The following is a 16,444-nucleotide window of genomic DNA, read 5'->3' as shown; positions in this document are numbered from 1 at the left end:
ACATTTCATTTCCCTGAGTAGGTAACGTCATCATAACTATTAAGAAGTGCTGTTTGCTGTCAGTTTATATTCTGGTGTATTGCCTGTCTGTCTGGGTGGTGGCGGTCTTAGAGATTATTTGGTTTACTGATGGCTCTTTGGCAGTTTTTTGATTGGGATATTGCTTACTTGATTGTCTGAGGTTAACCATGGCATTAGTCTATGCTGATCTGGGTGCTAATTACTGGTGGAGGGGTGCTTGAGTCTTTTTCTCTTTTGGGCTGGTTGATTGTCTCTTTTACTTAGTCTACAAATGTTGTTAATGTCTATGCATCTATTGATGACTGATTTGGCAGAGAGTCAGGCTTCTAGAAATTCCCTGGCATTTTTGGACGTGGCCCAGTCTAGGATTGTCACATTTCCCCAAAAGAAACTATGGTTAAATCTGTCTAAGTGTTGTGAAATTAAAGAATTTTTGTCATGTCTTCTGACTGCCAGTTGATTTTCATGGATGTGTTGTCAGTCTTCTGCCTGTTTGTCCTACATGGTTGTTGTTGCAATTCTTACATTGTATGTTGAAGATGACTCCTGTTTTTTCTTCAACATACAATGTAACATACAATTCCTTACTAGCACTGATGATGTTACCTAGTTAGGGTAATGAAACGTCTGCAAGAAAACAAGCAACCTCAAAGAGCACCAAGGACCCCTCAAATGTATAAATTTAAAATAACAATAATAACACCAACATAATAGGTGAGGGATACCATTGCTTTTCAGGCAAAAAGATTGGAATCTTTTGCAATTATTTCATAGTACAACAAATTGTCTTTTATTGTATAGTTGTGGAGATCTTAAGATTATTATTTAGCCTGACCTTCAGCTGAAACTCTGCAGAAATTAGAACTCACCTCCAATGTAGAGTGGAGTGTCTTGACCAACCACGGGTTGCTTCTGCAGTTTGCCAAGGCTTTTGGGAATGCCTTTATCTACTACCAAATTCAAGGTCTGGTTCAACACCACCAGCTCCACACTATGGAACTGACCGTCATTTACTGTCTCCACACTTTCAGAAAAAAAAAACCAAGGGAAGGGTATTAGAAGCTATGATAAACAGCTTTTGCAATTATCTGATCTCCATAAGAAAAATAGAAATGTAAGATATTTCATATATGCAGTTAGAATAAAAGAATTAAAAAAAGGTAAGAGGAACTGCAATCATCATAAATGTGAATCAGTTAGCAAACGCCTGGATTTTTAATCACATGACCATGGGGATGCTGCAATGGACGTAAGTATGAAAAACGGTCATAAGTTCCTTTTTTCAGTGCTGTTGTAACTTCGAACAGTCACTAAGCAAACTGTTGTAAGTTGAGGGCTACCAGTATTTTAAAGATCTTTGAGAAAGTCTAGGCCTTTATTAACATTAAAATGGACAATTATTAGATTTTGTTTTCAGAAAACAATAGTTCCAATGAAACTTTTAGCAATGTAAAGTCTCTTATCCTTCCTTCCCACTTAACTCAATACCTTTCATTTTTAATTGGTAGGGAAATTGGAAGACAGAACAGGCTCACTCTTCCAAAAAGTTTTGACGACTCAGTTTATTGAATGTATTAAATTCTGAAGATGAAACTGGTTTGCATGTCCACCAAAGAACCTTCTGAAAAGGCCCGAGCTCAACTTCCTGCCTCAGGGATAAAGGGAAGATGCCCTTTATTGCACCAAATGAAGAAAGGTGCTTACTTTAAGGAAAACCCTTTTCAATTATTTCTGTCCAGACAGAAACTGTCCTGACAGGGGTAACTGTTTTGAAGGGCACTTACTTAATAAAGAATCCTAAGAGCATGCTTCAGGTGAGGGTCAGTCTCTCAGGAAATTAAACATTGATTCTTATTTGAATAAGAAAATTAGGTAAAGGTAAAGGTTCCTCTCATACATATGTGCTAGTCGTTCCCAACTTTAGGGGGCGGTGCTGATCTCGGTTTCAAAGCTGAAGAGCCAGCACTGTCCGAAGATGTCTCCGTGGCCATGTGGCCGGCATGACTAAACACCGAAGGCACACGGAACACTATTATCTTCCCCCCAAAGGTGGTTCCTGTTTTTCTACTTGCATTTTTACATGTTTTTGAATTGCTAGGTTGGCAAGTAGCTGGGACAAGTAACGGGAGCTCACTCCATTACACGGAGCTAGGGATTTGAACCGCCAAACTGCTGACCTTCCTGATCTACAAGGTCAGCATCTTTACCACAGAACCTCCATGTCTCCTTATCAGTAAGTTAAACACATGTTTATATCTCTGTGATTTCAACACATGTAACTGTATCATTGGCTGGCTTATGCATCGGTGTTTTCTAGGTGTGTTGCTTCAAGAGAAGCCTGGAATTCTGCATTTTGTTAATCAGCAACTGCTGTCCCCTCAAAAACACAACCCCTGAATTCAGGGATGGGATTTCTTTTCAAGAAGATAAATGCTCATTCATTTCATCTTAGAAGGTCTTGTTTGATGCTGTTGTGGAGGGGATCTACAACGATCAGAGACAGTCAGAGACAGTGGCTTGGCGAGAGATTAATGGAAGAAAACCACAGACACTGAACAGCACACCACAGTTGAGCCAGCAACGCAGCAAGGCTGTGATTTTGGTAAAGGAAAAGGCTATATTCTACAGCAAGGAGATTGTGTTAAAATTGGAGCTGACTCAAGTCTCCTTCAAAAACAATGCCACAGATGAAAACATTCATCTGTCAAGGCTTAATTACAAAATGTGACAATGAACCAGATAAGCACATTATTTGAAACACAGGATAATTTCTTAGCATTCCTCCCCAGCGGCAATATCATTATAGATAAAAGTTTCAGTAGTAGTTACAGATTGTTACAGCTTTATATATAAGAGATAAATATACAAGCATGGGAGAGTACAGCTAGAGAAAGGTGCAGTCTGATGCTTCATTTCTAGATGGCAGTAGAGCATCACAAAAATATAATTTTTAGACAGAAAAAGTGAAACAAAACTGTGCTGCTTGCATATTACCCAACATATTATGCACACTCACTTCAAATCAGAATGTAAACAAATAACAGAAGACTAGAAGTTAGATCAGGATAATCCACCACCCAAATTAAAGCTTTCGAAGAAGACAGCAGAATGAGTCTGATCCCTACAATTGGCAAAGTAACACCTGAATTAATTGTATATGATCTAGGATTGCAAACATACCTAACGCTCCTTTGAAAGTTATTTTGGTAAGAAATAGCAATAAGGGGATGTGCGTGTGAGAGAAAAAGAAAAATTAAAATGGGAATTGGATTGGTTCCAATTTTTGTGTTTGGATTCAAAAAGCCAAAGCTTGTCTTAACAACTGTTTGCCAACCAATTAGAAACAGTTCTCTAGTTTTCACTTTGGGCTAAATTCCAATAAACCTATTAAAATGCTGTATACTAAGTAGAATCTGCCTTGTTTAGAATCATTCCTCTGGAATTCACAATATATACTTTTTCAAACTTATTGAAATATAAACACTTTTCAAGATAGCCAGCTGCATTTCATTTGACACTTCCAGGAAAATAAAATAGCCATATTCCATCTATATTCAAAGGGAGGAAAAACGCTCATAAAAACCAAATGACAATTTATGAAAAATGGCTGTCAGCAACACTTATCAAAGACAGGACAAGAAAATACAATGCAGGTCCTATACTAAGCCACTTTGATAACCTTCACCCAGTTCTCAGAAAGAAATCAAATTAAATGGTAAATCATAATTACGATTCATGAAACTGGTATTGAGAGAACAGAACTGACTATTCAGGATAATAATAGAACAATAATAGTATTACTTATCATTGTATTATCATTATGGCTTTATTCACTCATTTTCTTATTCTTAAATTATTCTTACTTTTGTGGGTTAATTCTCCTAATAACCTCTTAATAACATATTTTCATAATAATAATATTATTAAAATGCATTCTAAAAAGACATTGTAAAAAGATCCAAGAGCAAACAATGGAAATATTTTGTCAGATAGTCTTTGTTATTCAATACAATACAATACAATAGCAGAGTTGGAAGGGACCTTGGAAGTCTTCTAGTCCAAACCCCTGCCTAGGCAGGAAACCCTATACCGTTTCAGACAAATGGCTATTCAACATCTTCTTAAAGACTTCCAGTGTTGGGGCATTCACAACTTCTGGAGGCAAGCTGTTCCACTGATTAATTGTTCTAACTATCAGGAAATTTCTCCTCAGTTCTAAGTTGCTTCTCTCCTTTGGTTTCCACCCATTGCTTCTTGGAGAATAGTTGGACTCCCTCTTCTTTGTGGCAACCCCTGAGATATTGGAACACTGATATTATGTCTCCCCTCGTCCTATTCGTATTATTTATTTCCTTTCAACAACAACAAACCTTTGTTATGCCTTTGGGTCTGAAAACACTACAGAGAAGTACATAGAACTAAAATTACTATCAGGATTAAAAAATGGGTAAAAAATGCAATAAGATTACAAAACAAAATCAGCATAAGAGAAATAATACTGATGCAAATAACACAAGTGACAATAACTAAAATTAGTGCTAATCTTCAGTCATCATAAGGGGACAAATAAAATAATTAGATGTGAAAAATTGGGCAACATGAAAAGCTACATCAGAGTCCTGTTTGGTTAGAAGAAGTGATAGATAAGCATTGTACCAGGCATTTTAAAAAATGGGATAAACAATGAAGATAGACATAGACATTATCTTGTCTCTTGTCACTTAGGGCTTAATGTGATAACATTAATCCCTAGGTGGACACAGACAAGATAATGAATAATATATAATGAAGATATGAATAATGAATAGTAAGGCTCTAATAGTAATGGATCTAATCCAACAAGTGGCAACTGAGGAGATGTACAACTAAAAAGAGCCAAAGTGTGTTCTATTTCAGAAGCTGAAGAATCACTGGAAAGTTTGGAATTGACAAGACAGCTTACACTGATGTTCCATTGTATCCAGTCTTAAAAAAACAAGCATCACTAGAATAATGTAATTTATGTGCTAAAACAGCACATTCAAGCTTGTTTTGTGCTTCATGAAATGATTTTGTTTTGTCTAAAACTAGTTTTGTTTCCTTTTTTTTAAAGCGGTGCTTCTGTTATCCTCAATAAAAGCAAGAGGGCTGCAGAGAGGTTTATGTTTCAAAAACAGAATCTAGGGAAGGCAGTTTGGATGGTTATTCTGAACAAACAAAATCAGGTTGATCTTTGTCCCAATATCTCTCTTACACTAAGTCTTGACTATGATTTAGACTGCAGGTTCACTCAGCTGCTTACCATTAAATACTACAAAACCAAAAGAAAAAAAGGAAGGAAGGAAGGACCAAAGTTTTTTGTTTGTTTACAAACTACCTAATATAAAATATCTAAGATTTTACATTCAGGATAGAAAAAAAGTACGAGCAACAAAACTAGGTCCTGTGTTTATGTTGTACTGATTAAAAATAATAGTTGTAAAACACATATTTAAAAGTCCATGCTGGGTTCAGAAAGGTATGTATCACCTTTATTCTTCTAAAAAGATTTGCAATGGTTTCAGTTTGCGTGCAGTTGCTCTATTCACAACGCCTAGAATGGAAGGTAATTAAAAATGTTCCAGCCTTGTGTAAAAGAGAGAAAACAAAACTGCTTAGCTGAAACTGAAAGCTGAACACTCTGAAAAAAAATATCCTGCTGTCTCTTTAGAAACCAGATAGCTAGCCAGGAAATTAAATTGCTTCCACTTTATTAGTTGGGTTTCAACATGTACTCATAAATTTAAAATTTCTATTCCAACTGTAAGAAATCAGGGGAAGTAAAAAGATTATCCATTTTTCTGGATATTTAGTGAGCAAAGTATATAGCAGAATAATAGAAATAATGATAACTATCAGTCCAATTTTATTGCTAGGCAGTTACACTCAACAGTCAGGTTTAGAAATAATGAAGTCTGCGGAAGTATTCCTTAAGCAATTGGAGAAAGAAAATAGAATGACTTACTTAATCCTAATCAAATATTTCCATATCCAAGCTATGCATTTCCATAGGAAAATGGTACAATGATGAATATATTAAATGGTATTTGCTGCATACATACTCTGTAGATCTCTAGAAAACTGGATCCTTCTAGCTTTGAGTTATAAGAGGAAGTTCTTGAATGACAGTTATACCAAAGATTAGGACTAGCACTAGGATCTAGGATCAATAATCCATCCCGACTTCAAGATAGGAAATAACAATCTTTTAAAGAATTATAGATTTAAGTAGTAAGAAACCTATTCTTTAATTAATAGTAGTTATGGTCATTGCACATCACATGGCAAACCCAGCTTTTTCCATCTCCAGTTAATTGAATCACCTCAATGTACCAATATCGTACAATCAAGTTTGAGTTTGATGGCCTGCAGGTTGATCCATCCTTCCATCCTTCTGAGGTTGGTACAGTAAGGATCCAGATTGTTCGAAGCAATATGCTGACATTGTAAACTACTCAGACAATGATGTAAAGATGTATGGAGTGGTATATACTGGTAGGTTTAAGTGGTGTCGCTATAGCTATTTGGGATAATAAGGTCAAGTCATTTCATATCCATTTTTAGACTTCCTAGTCACTTCAAAAGTAATTGATGAATGTCATTGCCTTTTTCAGTTAAAACAATTCTTAAAATGAAATATGTGGTAGCTTGAAGAAAGCTTGGTTCTTGTAAAGACAAAATTAGAGGAAGTTTTTTTTTTTAAAAAAAAACTTTTTACTCCATGTGGCTACACGGTGGGGTAGCGGAGAAAAAAAAAACCTAGCAGACAGGTAACTATAAAGTTCTCTTTTTTTGCAGAATCCTTTAAAGACTTCCTTTGTCTTGAAAAGCAGCAATCAATTTTGTTTGCCATTCGGATGACATACCTAGTGGGTTAATTAAGTCCCAACCAATTCTGTAATATGTGGAGATAAAGCTAATTCCTTCTGGGCTAATTGTTTGGGTTAGCATTTTGTACATGTGAATCTGTCTATGTCTCAGTTAAGAGTATAACAAAAAAAAAAGCGGCTTTTGACAGTTCCCTAGAGAAATTGTAACATGCCAGCATTGGATATGTTCAAAAGAGGCTGTCAGGATCACACAATTCGAATTCCTGATTTAGTTGTGTGGGAATGATAACTAATTAACTTGCTTTTTGTCTTGCTTTAAATATCTATCATTCAGTTAGGCTTGAAGTATTGCGTGTAATACAATTCTTAAAATTGCAAATCTTACACTCAAGCTTTCTAATATTGACCATAGACAAGGTCTTCCGGGAAATGGCAAAAGGTATTATTAAGTGCCTAAATTATATTATCTTAAATCGACAATGGATACTATTTTTCTTTTTAAAAAACTGGAGATTGTAAAGTTACATTTAAAATGTTTAACGTTCTAATAACAGTGAAGAACAAAACTATCCAGTGGGGAAAAGAAGCCCTTTCCTGCAAATGTCAGATATAATGAAAATTGTAATCCTTGCTTTTCTTACAAAGCAGAAAACTACAGGAGTATAAAATATAGTCTTCAGACATGAATAGTTAGCAGACTAAAAATGAAGTAAAAAAAGTTCTGACAGACCTGAAAAGTTCTGACAGACCAAGAAAGATGTTAACACACACATACATACACACACACACACACACATATATACACACACAGAGTTGTGGTAAAGTTTCCAATTTTAAAATTAAAAAATTCTGATGTGACAGTCCTGATTTGACTAAAGGATTTTTAGAGCTATTTTTCCACTCTTTTGAAGTCAGTGATAGAAGACAATATCTTCCATAATGTCTGACAAAAATATGAACTGACTTCCACCTGACATACCTAAATATTCAGGAAAACATTAATGCAAACTTTGATCTTTCTATTCTAGGACAGAAGGCTGAAAAAATCTGATTAAACTTGAAAAAAAAACCTCTCCCTCATATTCATTTATAAATTCAGCACAGGTTTAACAAAAATGAAAGAATATGAGCCTGTGAGGGATTCTTTTTCATTGTAGATATCATATAATTGTAATATATTTTCTATATATGTATATATTGGAGGGCAATAGCAGTGAAGAAATCCAGAAGTGGTTCATTTTGATTTTCTAAGCAAGAGACCAGAATAAACTATCTGACTAAGTAAGAATTACAAGAGAGACAAAATGGGGAAAGAGGACTGTTTGAGATTAGAGCAACAGACATTAAATTGAAATATGAAAATTCATGAGGGAGGGAGGGAGGGAGAGAGGAAGGAAGGAATGAAGGAATGAATGAATGAATGAATTAGTGTCTGGAATTATCTGCCAGGCTTTAATATTATAGTGAGAAGTAGATAAATATATTTTCTAGAATTTCTGGAACTTGCTAATGATTTGGCAAAATTTCTGTTTCATATGTAGGTTTTGTTTTTGGTTTTTTTTGCTTTTTGTTATGTGTAGTTTTAATTTGTATTGATTTAATAAGATGATGTATACGCTAATGCTTAGTGTGCAGGAATCAAGATAATAATACCCGAGATTTGGAGGAGGGGTAAGAAACCAAGGTCTGCCACATATTTTGGATTGCAACTCCTATTAGTCCTAATTAATATAGTTAACTTTTTTTTGACCCAAAAGCTGCCATTGTTCAATTGATGGCTTCTAGATAAAAGCAAAACAAAAAAAGTGTAATCAAAAGAATAAAACACATAACAGTAAGCATCATGGTGAATCTCATCAGCAACAAACTGATGGTAGTGGATCTGGGTACTTGAGAGACCGCCTCCTGCCAATTACCTCCTCACGACCGATTAGATCACACAGATTAGGCCTCCTCCGAGTTCCATCTGCCAGCCAGTGCCGACTGGCAACTACGCGGAGGAGAGCCTTTTCAGTAGTAGCTCCGACCCTTTGGAACGACCTCCCCGTGGAGATTCGTACCTTCACCACCCTCCAGACCTTCCGCACAGCCCTTACGGTCTGGCTATCCCGCCAGGCCTGGGGTTAAAGATTAGGATCTGTCCCCACCCGAATGATGAATGAATGTTGCTTCTATTTTTTAATTATGTATTGTCTGTATATGTCATTATGTGTATCCCCTCCCTATAGGTTGTAAGCCGCCCTGAGTCCCCTCAGGGAAAAGGGCGGCCAATAAATAAAAGCAATCCAATCCAATCCAATCCAACAAACATATGCACCCAACAAGGGTCTTCAATTATTCTAACCCATAGCTTGGTCTCCAGAACCTTATTCCAGAGGGCATGCTCTGTCATAGAGAAAGCATGTTTCTGGGGTCCTATGTATGACACTGATACATCAAAGCAATCCAGAATGTGCCAACCGTGTTACACGTAGGGCTTTATGTATCATAACCACCACCTTGAATTGCATCTTCATTGAATGTGCAGTGCTTGCAACTCATGAAACAATCACATTACTGCTTGTGCAGCTGCATTCTGGACATTTGAAAACTTTGAATGATTTTCAAGGGTAGCTCCACAGCAAAGTCTTTGCAGGAATTGACACATGAGTTGACCAGGACATAAGTGCTTATCTAAATCTAGGAAGTACAACTGGCACACCAGATGGAATTTCACAATGACCTTCCTGACCACATCTGCTGTATGCTTATCAAACACAAGCTGTGAATCTTGGAAGACACAGAGATGGCACTTCCCCATTCAATAGGGAACTTGGATGAAATCTCATCCAAGGTTAGCGATGGAACACATTCCTTTGGGTTCACTTAAATGGTGGGCCCATTTAAAGGCCTAACATTCACCGCCAACTGGTCTTGGTAAGACTTGGTAAATCAGAGAGTTTCCTTCCATCCAGACCCAAATAGCCTACAGATACTGAGATACCATCTCAGCAATCTCAGTTGCCTGACCTGGTACTGAAAAATGTGACTGAATATTATCAGCATACTGATGATACCAGACCTCAAATAGTGAATGATTTTATTTGGCAATTTCATGTAGATGTTGAACAGTGAACAATGAGAATGTCAAGGCCTGCCATATTCCACAAAAGAGGGACCTAGGGAGTGAGGCATTATGGAAGATAAAGTTAAAAACATCAAGAATTACTAGGTTATTTAGTGCTACCTTAGATGTATTTATATTTCTAGACCGGTGTCTCCTAACATCTCAGTCTGTTTCCAATAGTGGGACCAGCTTAGCAGAAGTGGGATTTTTAACTTACTTTGGGAAGGTGCATTAAAGGTGCATCTTATGACAGTTGCCAGTCCCAAATTCTTTGTTTTCCAACAGCACAGTTATAACCCATACTGTTTGTTTGACTAAGAGCCAAGGTGGCGCAGTGGTTAAAATGCAGCACTGCAGGCTACTGCTAGATCAGCAGGTCAGCGGTTCAAATCTCACCGGCTCAGGGTTGACTCAGCCTTCCATCCTTCCGAGGTGGGTAAAATGAGGACCCAGATTGTTGGGGGCAATATGCTGACTCTCTGTAAACCGCTTAGAGAGGCCTGGAAGGCCTATGAAGCGGTATATAAGTCTACTGCTATTGCTATTGCTATATTGCTATTGATGCCACTTTAGAGATACTTCTAAGAAAAAGAAATGTTGATTTACCAAATAGAAAGAAAATGGAATTGGACCTGTTCCCATTCTGAATCCCACTCACTAAATAGATCTAATCCACTTAAGGAGCTCCCTGTCTCCGGTCTGCCAACATTATTTGGCTGCAGTTTTTTCTCCCTGAGCACAATTTTCCCCCTTTTGAGGTTGATGCTAATCCTCATTCTGCTATAGTCCTTAAACTAATAAAAGATTAGAATGACATTTCCAAAAGGGCATCACATTAGCAGCAGCTTTCACCATTTCCACAGATCACATGGTGGAACACACCATTAGTGAACAGGCCATTAATCTTATGATAATGAAGGGTACAGGAATAATGGGGAGTCTGAATCTTAGTGCCACAGGTAACTTTGTCAGACAGGAGAAGCTGCATATAATGCTGTGATATCTAAAACAGCCCCTTGTCACTACAGCATTCTACAAGCAACAAAAGAGAACAAGCACCCACTCTGATCAGTCACTGTGTGTGTTGTCTGCAACTAATGAGCCTTCTCCTATGCTCTAATTAGTGGCATAAAACTGCTTTAACAACTCTGCCTATGCTATAATGTGGAATCAATTAGGATTAGCTGCAAAATAAAGAGTCTGTTTTTGTGGCTTTCCCACCAGGCTATAATCACTAGTGAAAGTAACCAACAAAACCCCCTGACGATGGTTAGACATACTTCCTGAGACCTAATGACAGCTCTTTCAGTTCCACTATAGAGTTTGCTGAAGACAATGTACTGCCTAATTAGTCAATACACCATCTAGTGTAGAAAACAGCCTCCTGAATTTGATTCTATTCTCTTGCAAACTCCATACAGTTCTAAAAGAAACAGATGGCAGTGCCAAACTGAGCTAATTATCCATCCTCCTGATTTCTCGTGTATTAACACTTTTCTCATGAAAGTCTGAGACTCTATAAGCAGTTTCCGGTTTCTCCCTACTTATCCTTTTAAATATTGCTATGTAGGGCAAGGGCACCTTTTAAAAAGAAGATATTTGTGCAGGCTTCTCTAGGGTATCCTAAATTGCCAGAACTTTGGATACAAAAAAGGCCAACCGGATTGGTTTGTTATCTTTCAGAGTGTCTTCATTGATTTTATGGGGTACTTTCAAATCAGATTATTATTCTGCTGTCTCCTGCTACATTCATGAAATGATTTGGGAAGGCTCTTGTCATCTTATATTCGTAGCCCAACAAAATTGTCTTGCACTTTTTGACTTTTTTCTTAGCATTTATAAAACTATGTTAAAGTGGGAAAACCAGAGTAATTGCAGGAGGCCTCTGTGGGTTAGGCACTGCTAGAAACTGTCCATCAAAATGTGTCCCTCGTGTGGCTGAGAATTTGCTGCATACTTGAGTTTCCTATAGCAAATGATTGTAAAAAGTTGGATATGACATACAGTTTTTATGATTTGCTTTTCACTGCTGATCCCTTCTCTCCTTCTATGACTGCTGTATGATATGTTATATATTTTTACTGCGGGATGAGACACTCTGGGTTTATTTTAGAGCCATAGACAGTACAGTGTGCATTTGTACCAATAGAGTTGGATATACTTATTTAAAAAAAAAACAGAAATGAAACAAACTACACACTAGTCTGAACTGGGCTTTTCTCCATTAACCTATTACAAAGAGGTTGGAGAATGTACATAACTCATTCACATGTGTATAAGCGAACAATCAATTTGAAAGAGGTTGGAGAATGTGCATAACTCGTTCACATGTGTATAGGAGAACAATCAATTTGTTTTGGTGAGTAGGAATGACCTGCACCAAGTCTTCTTCAAGAAAATATTTTTAATTATACCAAGTAATAACTTTGATACTTTTTTTTTTAAAAAAAGCATTAATTCTGGATGTAACTTGGCTTCTTTTACTACAATGTGCTCCATAGCCATCTTCGGCAGCGCACATGCTGTTTATGACAGTAGCAGCAGGCAATCTGGGGAAGAAGCCAGGTGGTAAATTCATGATTTATCAACTGTCTTGTGGCCCTAAAGGAAACACAATTCAGCTACACAATAAAAAGAAATACTAGACAATGTGATGCACAATTAAGGGTGTCATAATCATCTCCGGTTTTAAAAACGACTGACATGAACTAGTCTATTTCTCCACAGGAAATAGATTTGGATTAACTATTTGGAATAATTTCCTATAAGAACTGCCAACGGGGAGGAGGAGTGTTTGGTTGTCTCATTGTGTTATGTCTCCCTTTACTGGAGGCTGTCAAACAAACACTGGAAATGTATTTGTCCAAAGTGCTTTAACAGATCATACATCAAGTGGTGAATTGGGTTAGATGACTTCTGAGATTTTTTTTTTCAATTCTCTGATTCTTGGATTCTGTGAATTCAACTGAAAACAATTAGTTTCTAAAACTTTGTTTGAAAATGATGATGAAGAATCAAAATGTGTCCTTAGAACAAAACTGAGCTTATACAGTAATACGAGATTGGTGAAACAATTAAATGAAAGTTATTTATTTTATTTATTTTTCACTTTGATTACTGAAGATGGCATGGTGGATGGGGATTGTTTCTCTTGCTAACTTTTTACACTTCCTCTTGCTCTAGAATCTAGTAAAAGCAGATTTCCAAAGCATAAAATATATAGTCTAAAATGGTAAGTTATATTAATTTTATTAATATAATGTTGGTGGTGTTACTTTTTGACTAATCCTAAATAAGTCAGACTTACCTGTATATAGTTGTAGGTGGAGCATTCACTGTGTCATAGATAAGTCTCACATGCCCTTGATACAATTCTAAAGCCAGGGGATCATTGTCTCCTTTGTATAATAAGATGCCATTGTCTTTATCAGTTGCTACCTTTAAACAGAATAAAAGGAAAATTAATAATGATATAGAAGCAAGAAAATATGTACATTCCTCCATAGTTTTTAAGGTTAACTAACATTAATTCCAAATTTATCCCATTGTTATTTAGCAATGAGGATTGGTCTATGGCTTCCCAAAGAAATATTCTCTGTATACCACAAATATTAGGATGTAAGTTACAATTACTGTGATGCCAATTCTAACTTTTAAAGTTTCCCTTAAGTGCTCACATTAATAAATGGAATACTGACATTCCTTAGTCATGTCAGAAAGATCGTTGGAATACTGCATTATGGAGTGATGCTTCTCTCAGAAAAATACCCTCAATTCAGTTTTGAAGATTGTTAGGAGCTTGACATGTTGAGTGACTGCAGTGCAGCAGAGGCTACACTAGAAATTCTGACTTTGCTTGTTCTTAGTTTTATGATTCATCTTTTCCACCTCACTAGCTTGTGCACTAGCTAGCTGAGCTGTTGTAAAAGATGTAACTCAGATATAGTTTTCCAACACGTCTCTGGTAACTAAATAATCCCTAGTGTTACTTGTGAAAGAACTTTCTTCCCCAACTATAAGAGATTTAGAGGCAACCTAATACCTTTCTAGAGACTTTATTGACACATAGTTTCCTTATAAAAACAGCCGCCTTACTGAAAGAATTTAAAAATTGTATAGTTTATATAGTCTTCCCAAGATTTCAGAAATGGTTTGCCCTTGCTTGCTTCCTAGCGCTGAGAGAAGAGGACTGGCCCAATGTCATCCAGCTTGGGAGCCTAAGGTGAGTCTAGAACTCACTGTTTTCTGGTTTACAGCCTGATAACCATTACACCAACTGGCTCCAAGAAAGGTATTAGTAATATTTAAATAGGGTTGAGAATTCAGCAAAAAAGAAGTGATTTTTAGAAATCTTTGACACTCAATGCCATAAGGTTGAAGACACAAAATGAGAAGACTATGTCATCCATGTCTGTATAACATCAAATTTAGGAGGAATTTAACATGCCTTTCAGAGATGTTCCCATAGGATGGGTGCATTCAATTTTGAGAAGGTTGTATATATAGGAGTGAGAGAGACTGAAGGATATGAATATGACAAGTGTTGTACATGTTTTGAAAATGATGCACAAGAAATGGTTTGAGTTTGCAAGAAAACAAAACTTCTATGCTATTTTTTAATTTTCTGTGTGATCTTAAGTATAGATGCTTTTACTTTGAGGAATAAACATCCCCACTCCTTGCCCAAGCTTTATGTGGCAAAGCAAAATCCATACTCACAAAGTGGGTAAAGCGAGGATTTATATTTTATGGGGACTCTCAAGGGTTAAATCATATAGAAGAACTATTCTGCTAAATCTCTACAAAACAGAAGGCCACCATTTTGGTCCTTAATAAACCCTAAATTCCCTTCTTCCCCACAAAAGAGCTTTTCTTTTTTATTCTATTTATTCTATCCATACGAAGGACCACTAGAGTGTAAAAAGATGCTGGCATGATTCACATGACTCTAGACTACACCTTGTCCCTCCATGTTTTAAGAGTGCAAGTAACTAATTATATTAAACACACTTATTGTGTTTAAGCATTTGGATAATCTTTAAGCTTTTTTGTATAAGCCACTTACAGCCTTGTAGTTACACCCACATGCTTTTAAAGAAAGGCCTTGAAATTAAACTCAGTACTTCTACCAACAATAAATACTAGTTCCAATTATATCTGTCCTCTATATATTATGGCTATTTCAAAATAGCAAAATAATACTTATTTTATAAAATAAAATAGTTTTAATTTACAAAATTTTTCACAAAATAAGTAATATGCATGCTATATAAATGTTATAAAAATCATATTGAAAAGAAATTTTTTCCAAGCTTGTAAGCTGAAATTTATTTATTAGCTTTCCTTTCATTAGGAAAGACTTCTGAATACTGTTTCAAGAGATGCTTACTTAAAACTATTTTTTATAAGAGTGGCAATTAACTACCAGATGGAGAAGCAATGTTTTAACTGGAAAATAAGCTTTGAGAACACCATCTGTGTGAAATTCATGTAGTAAACAAGTCTGGCTTTCATATTATCATCCAAAATACATTTTTGTCAGAATTCTTTTCTGAAATAAATGTAAAATGTGAGCTATGTAAACTGTGTCCTGAGCTCATAACTCATGTGACATATTTTACTGTTTTATACATGCAGAACTAAAGAAAAGTGAAAGGAAAGGTCTTTTAAAAAAGCAAAATAAGATTGTGTGTCTTCTTCCTGAATTTTAGAGAAAAGTCTGTGATGAGGCAAAAAATAGATCTCTTACACGAAGAGTTGTAAAGGCTGCATTGCAAAATGGAAAAGATTGATTTAATAAGCTTCTAAAAATATCAGTTATTACAGGTGATTTCTCATTTTTTCCCAGCAAAGTGAAGTATGTAACTGTCCTTTGATCAAGGAATGTGTGTGTAGCTTTGAGTAGCATATCAGAGGCTGTAATTCTAAAAGTAGAACAATAAATAACTTAATCTTATGCAATTGATATGGTTATTTCCAACATATTTAATAATGTTATCTTTTGGCTACATTACAAAATATAATTCTGGAGTATTTAGGATTTGGGGGACTGTGTGTAACCCTAAGACTTTAGGTTGCATACATCTTTCTTATTAATTAATTAATTTATTTATTTGGGTTGCACACCGGGAATGAATGCAATGCTTTCATTGACCTTTGCATAATCTGTTCGCAATAACTGGGTTGATAAAGGTTTAAAAAATTATCTGAATAACTTACTTGAAGTGAGATATTTGCTTGAGGACGGATTTTGGCTGGTGGAAGCTCAACGTAGGAATCCTTCCCAACAAAATTGACGGTAATGAGCTTCTCACACTTCTGGCCAGCAAAACCTGCCAGGCAACGACAGACGGGTTCCTGCTGCACAACAATACATTGTGCTCCATTTTGGCATTCATAATAATCACAAGGACTGGTTTGGAGGAGAACCATGGGTGGTGGATTTTCACAGAAGAGTCCACTTAAAAAA

At 36.2% G+C, this 16,444-nt stretch overlaps 1 protein-coding gene across 2 annotated transcripts in view; it reads right to left on the bottom strand.

Annotated features, from left to right (window-relative positions):
* SLIT3 (slit guidance ligand 3) overlaps positions 1-16,444 on the bottom strand; it is a 501,863-nt gene that overhangs the window by 5,520 nt on the left and 479,899 nt on the right. For both annotated transcript variants that reach the window (XM_087709668.1, XM_087709669.1), the window contains exons 31-33: positions 16,195-16,435; positions 13,283-13,413; positions 891-1,045 (exon numbers count right to left, since the gene is read on the bottom strand). In XM_087709668.1, the coding sequence (XP_087565794.1) occupies positions 891-1,045; positions 13,283-13,413; positions 16,195-16,435 (527 nt within the window). The remainder of the gene's footprint in view (positions 1-890; positions 1,046-13,282; positions 13,414-16,194; positions 16,436-16,444) is intronic.

Source organism: Thamnophis sirtalis, unplaced genomic scaffold (genome assembly GCF_051295495.1).
Source record: "Thamnophis sirtalis isolate CommonGarterSnake01/CBP01778 unplaced genomic scaffold, rThaSir2_p1.2 scaffold_3, whole genome shotgun sequence".
NCBI classification, from domain to species: domain Eukaryota; kingdom Metazoa; phylum Chordata; class Lepidosauria; order Squamata; family Natricidae; genus Thamnophis; species Thamnophis sirtalis.
The sequence above is the reverse complement of the archived record's forward strand: the minus strand, read 5'-3'. Positions and strand labels throughout refer to the sequence as shown.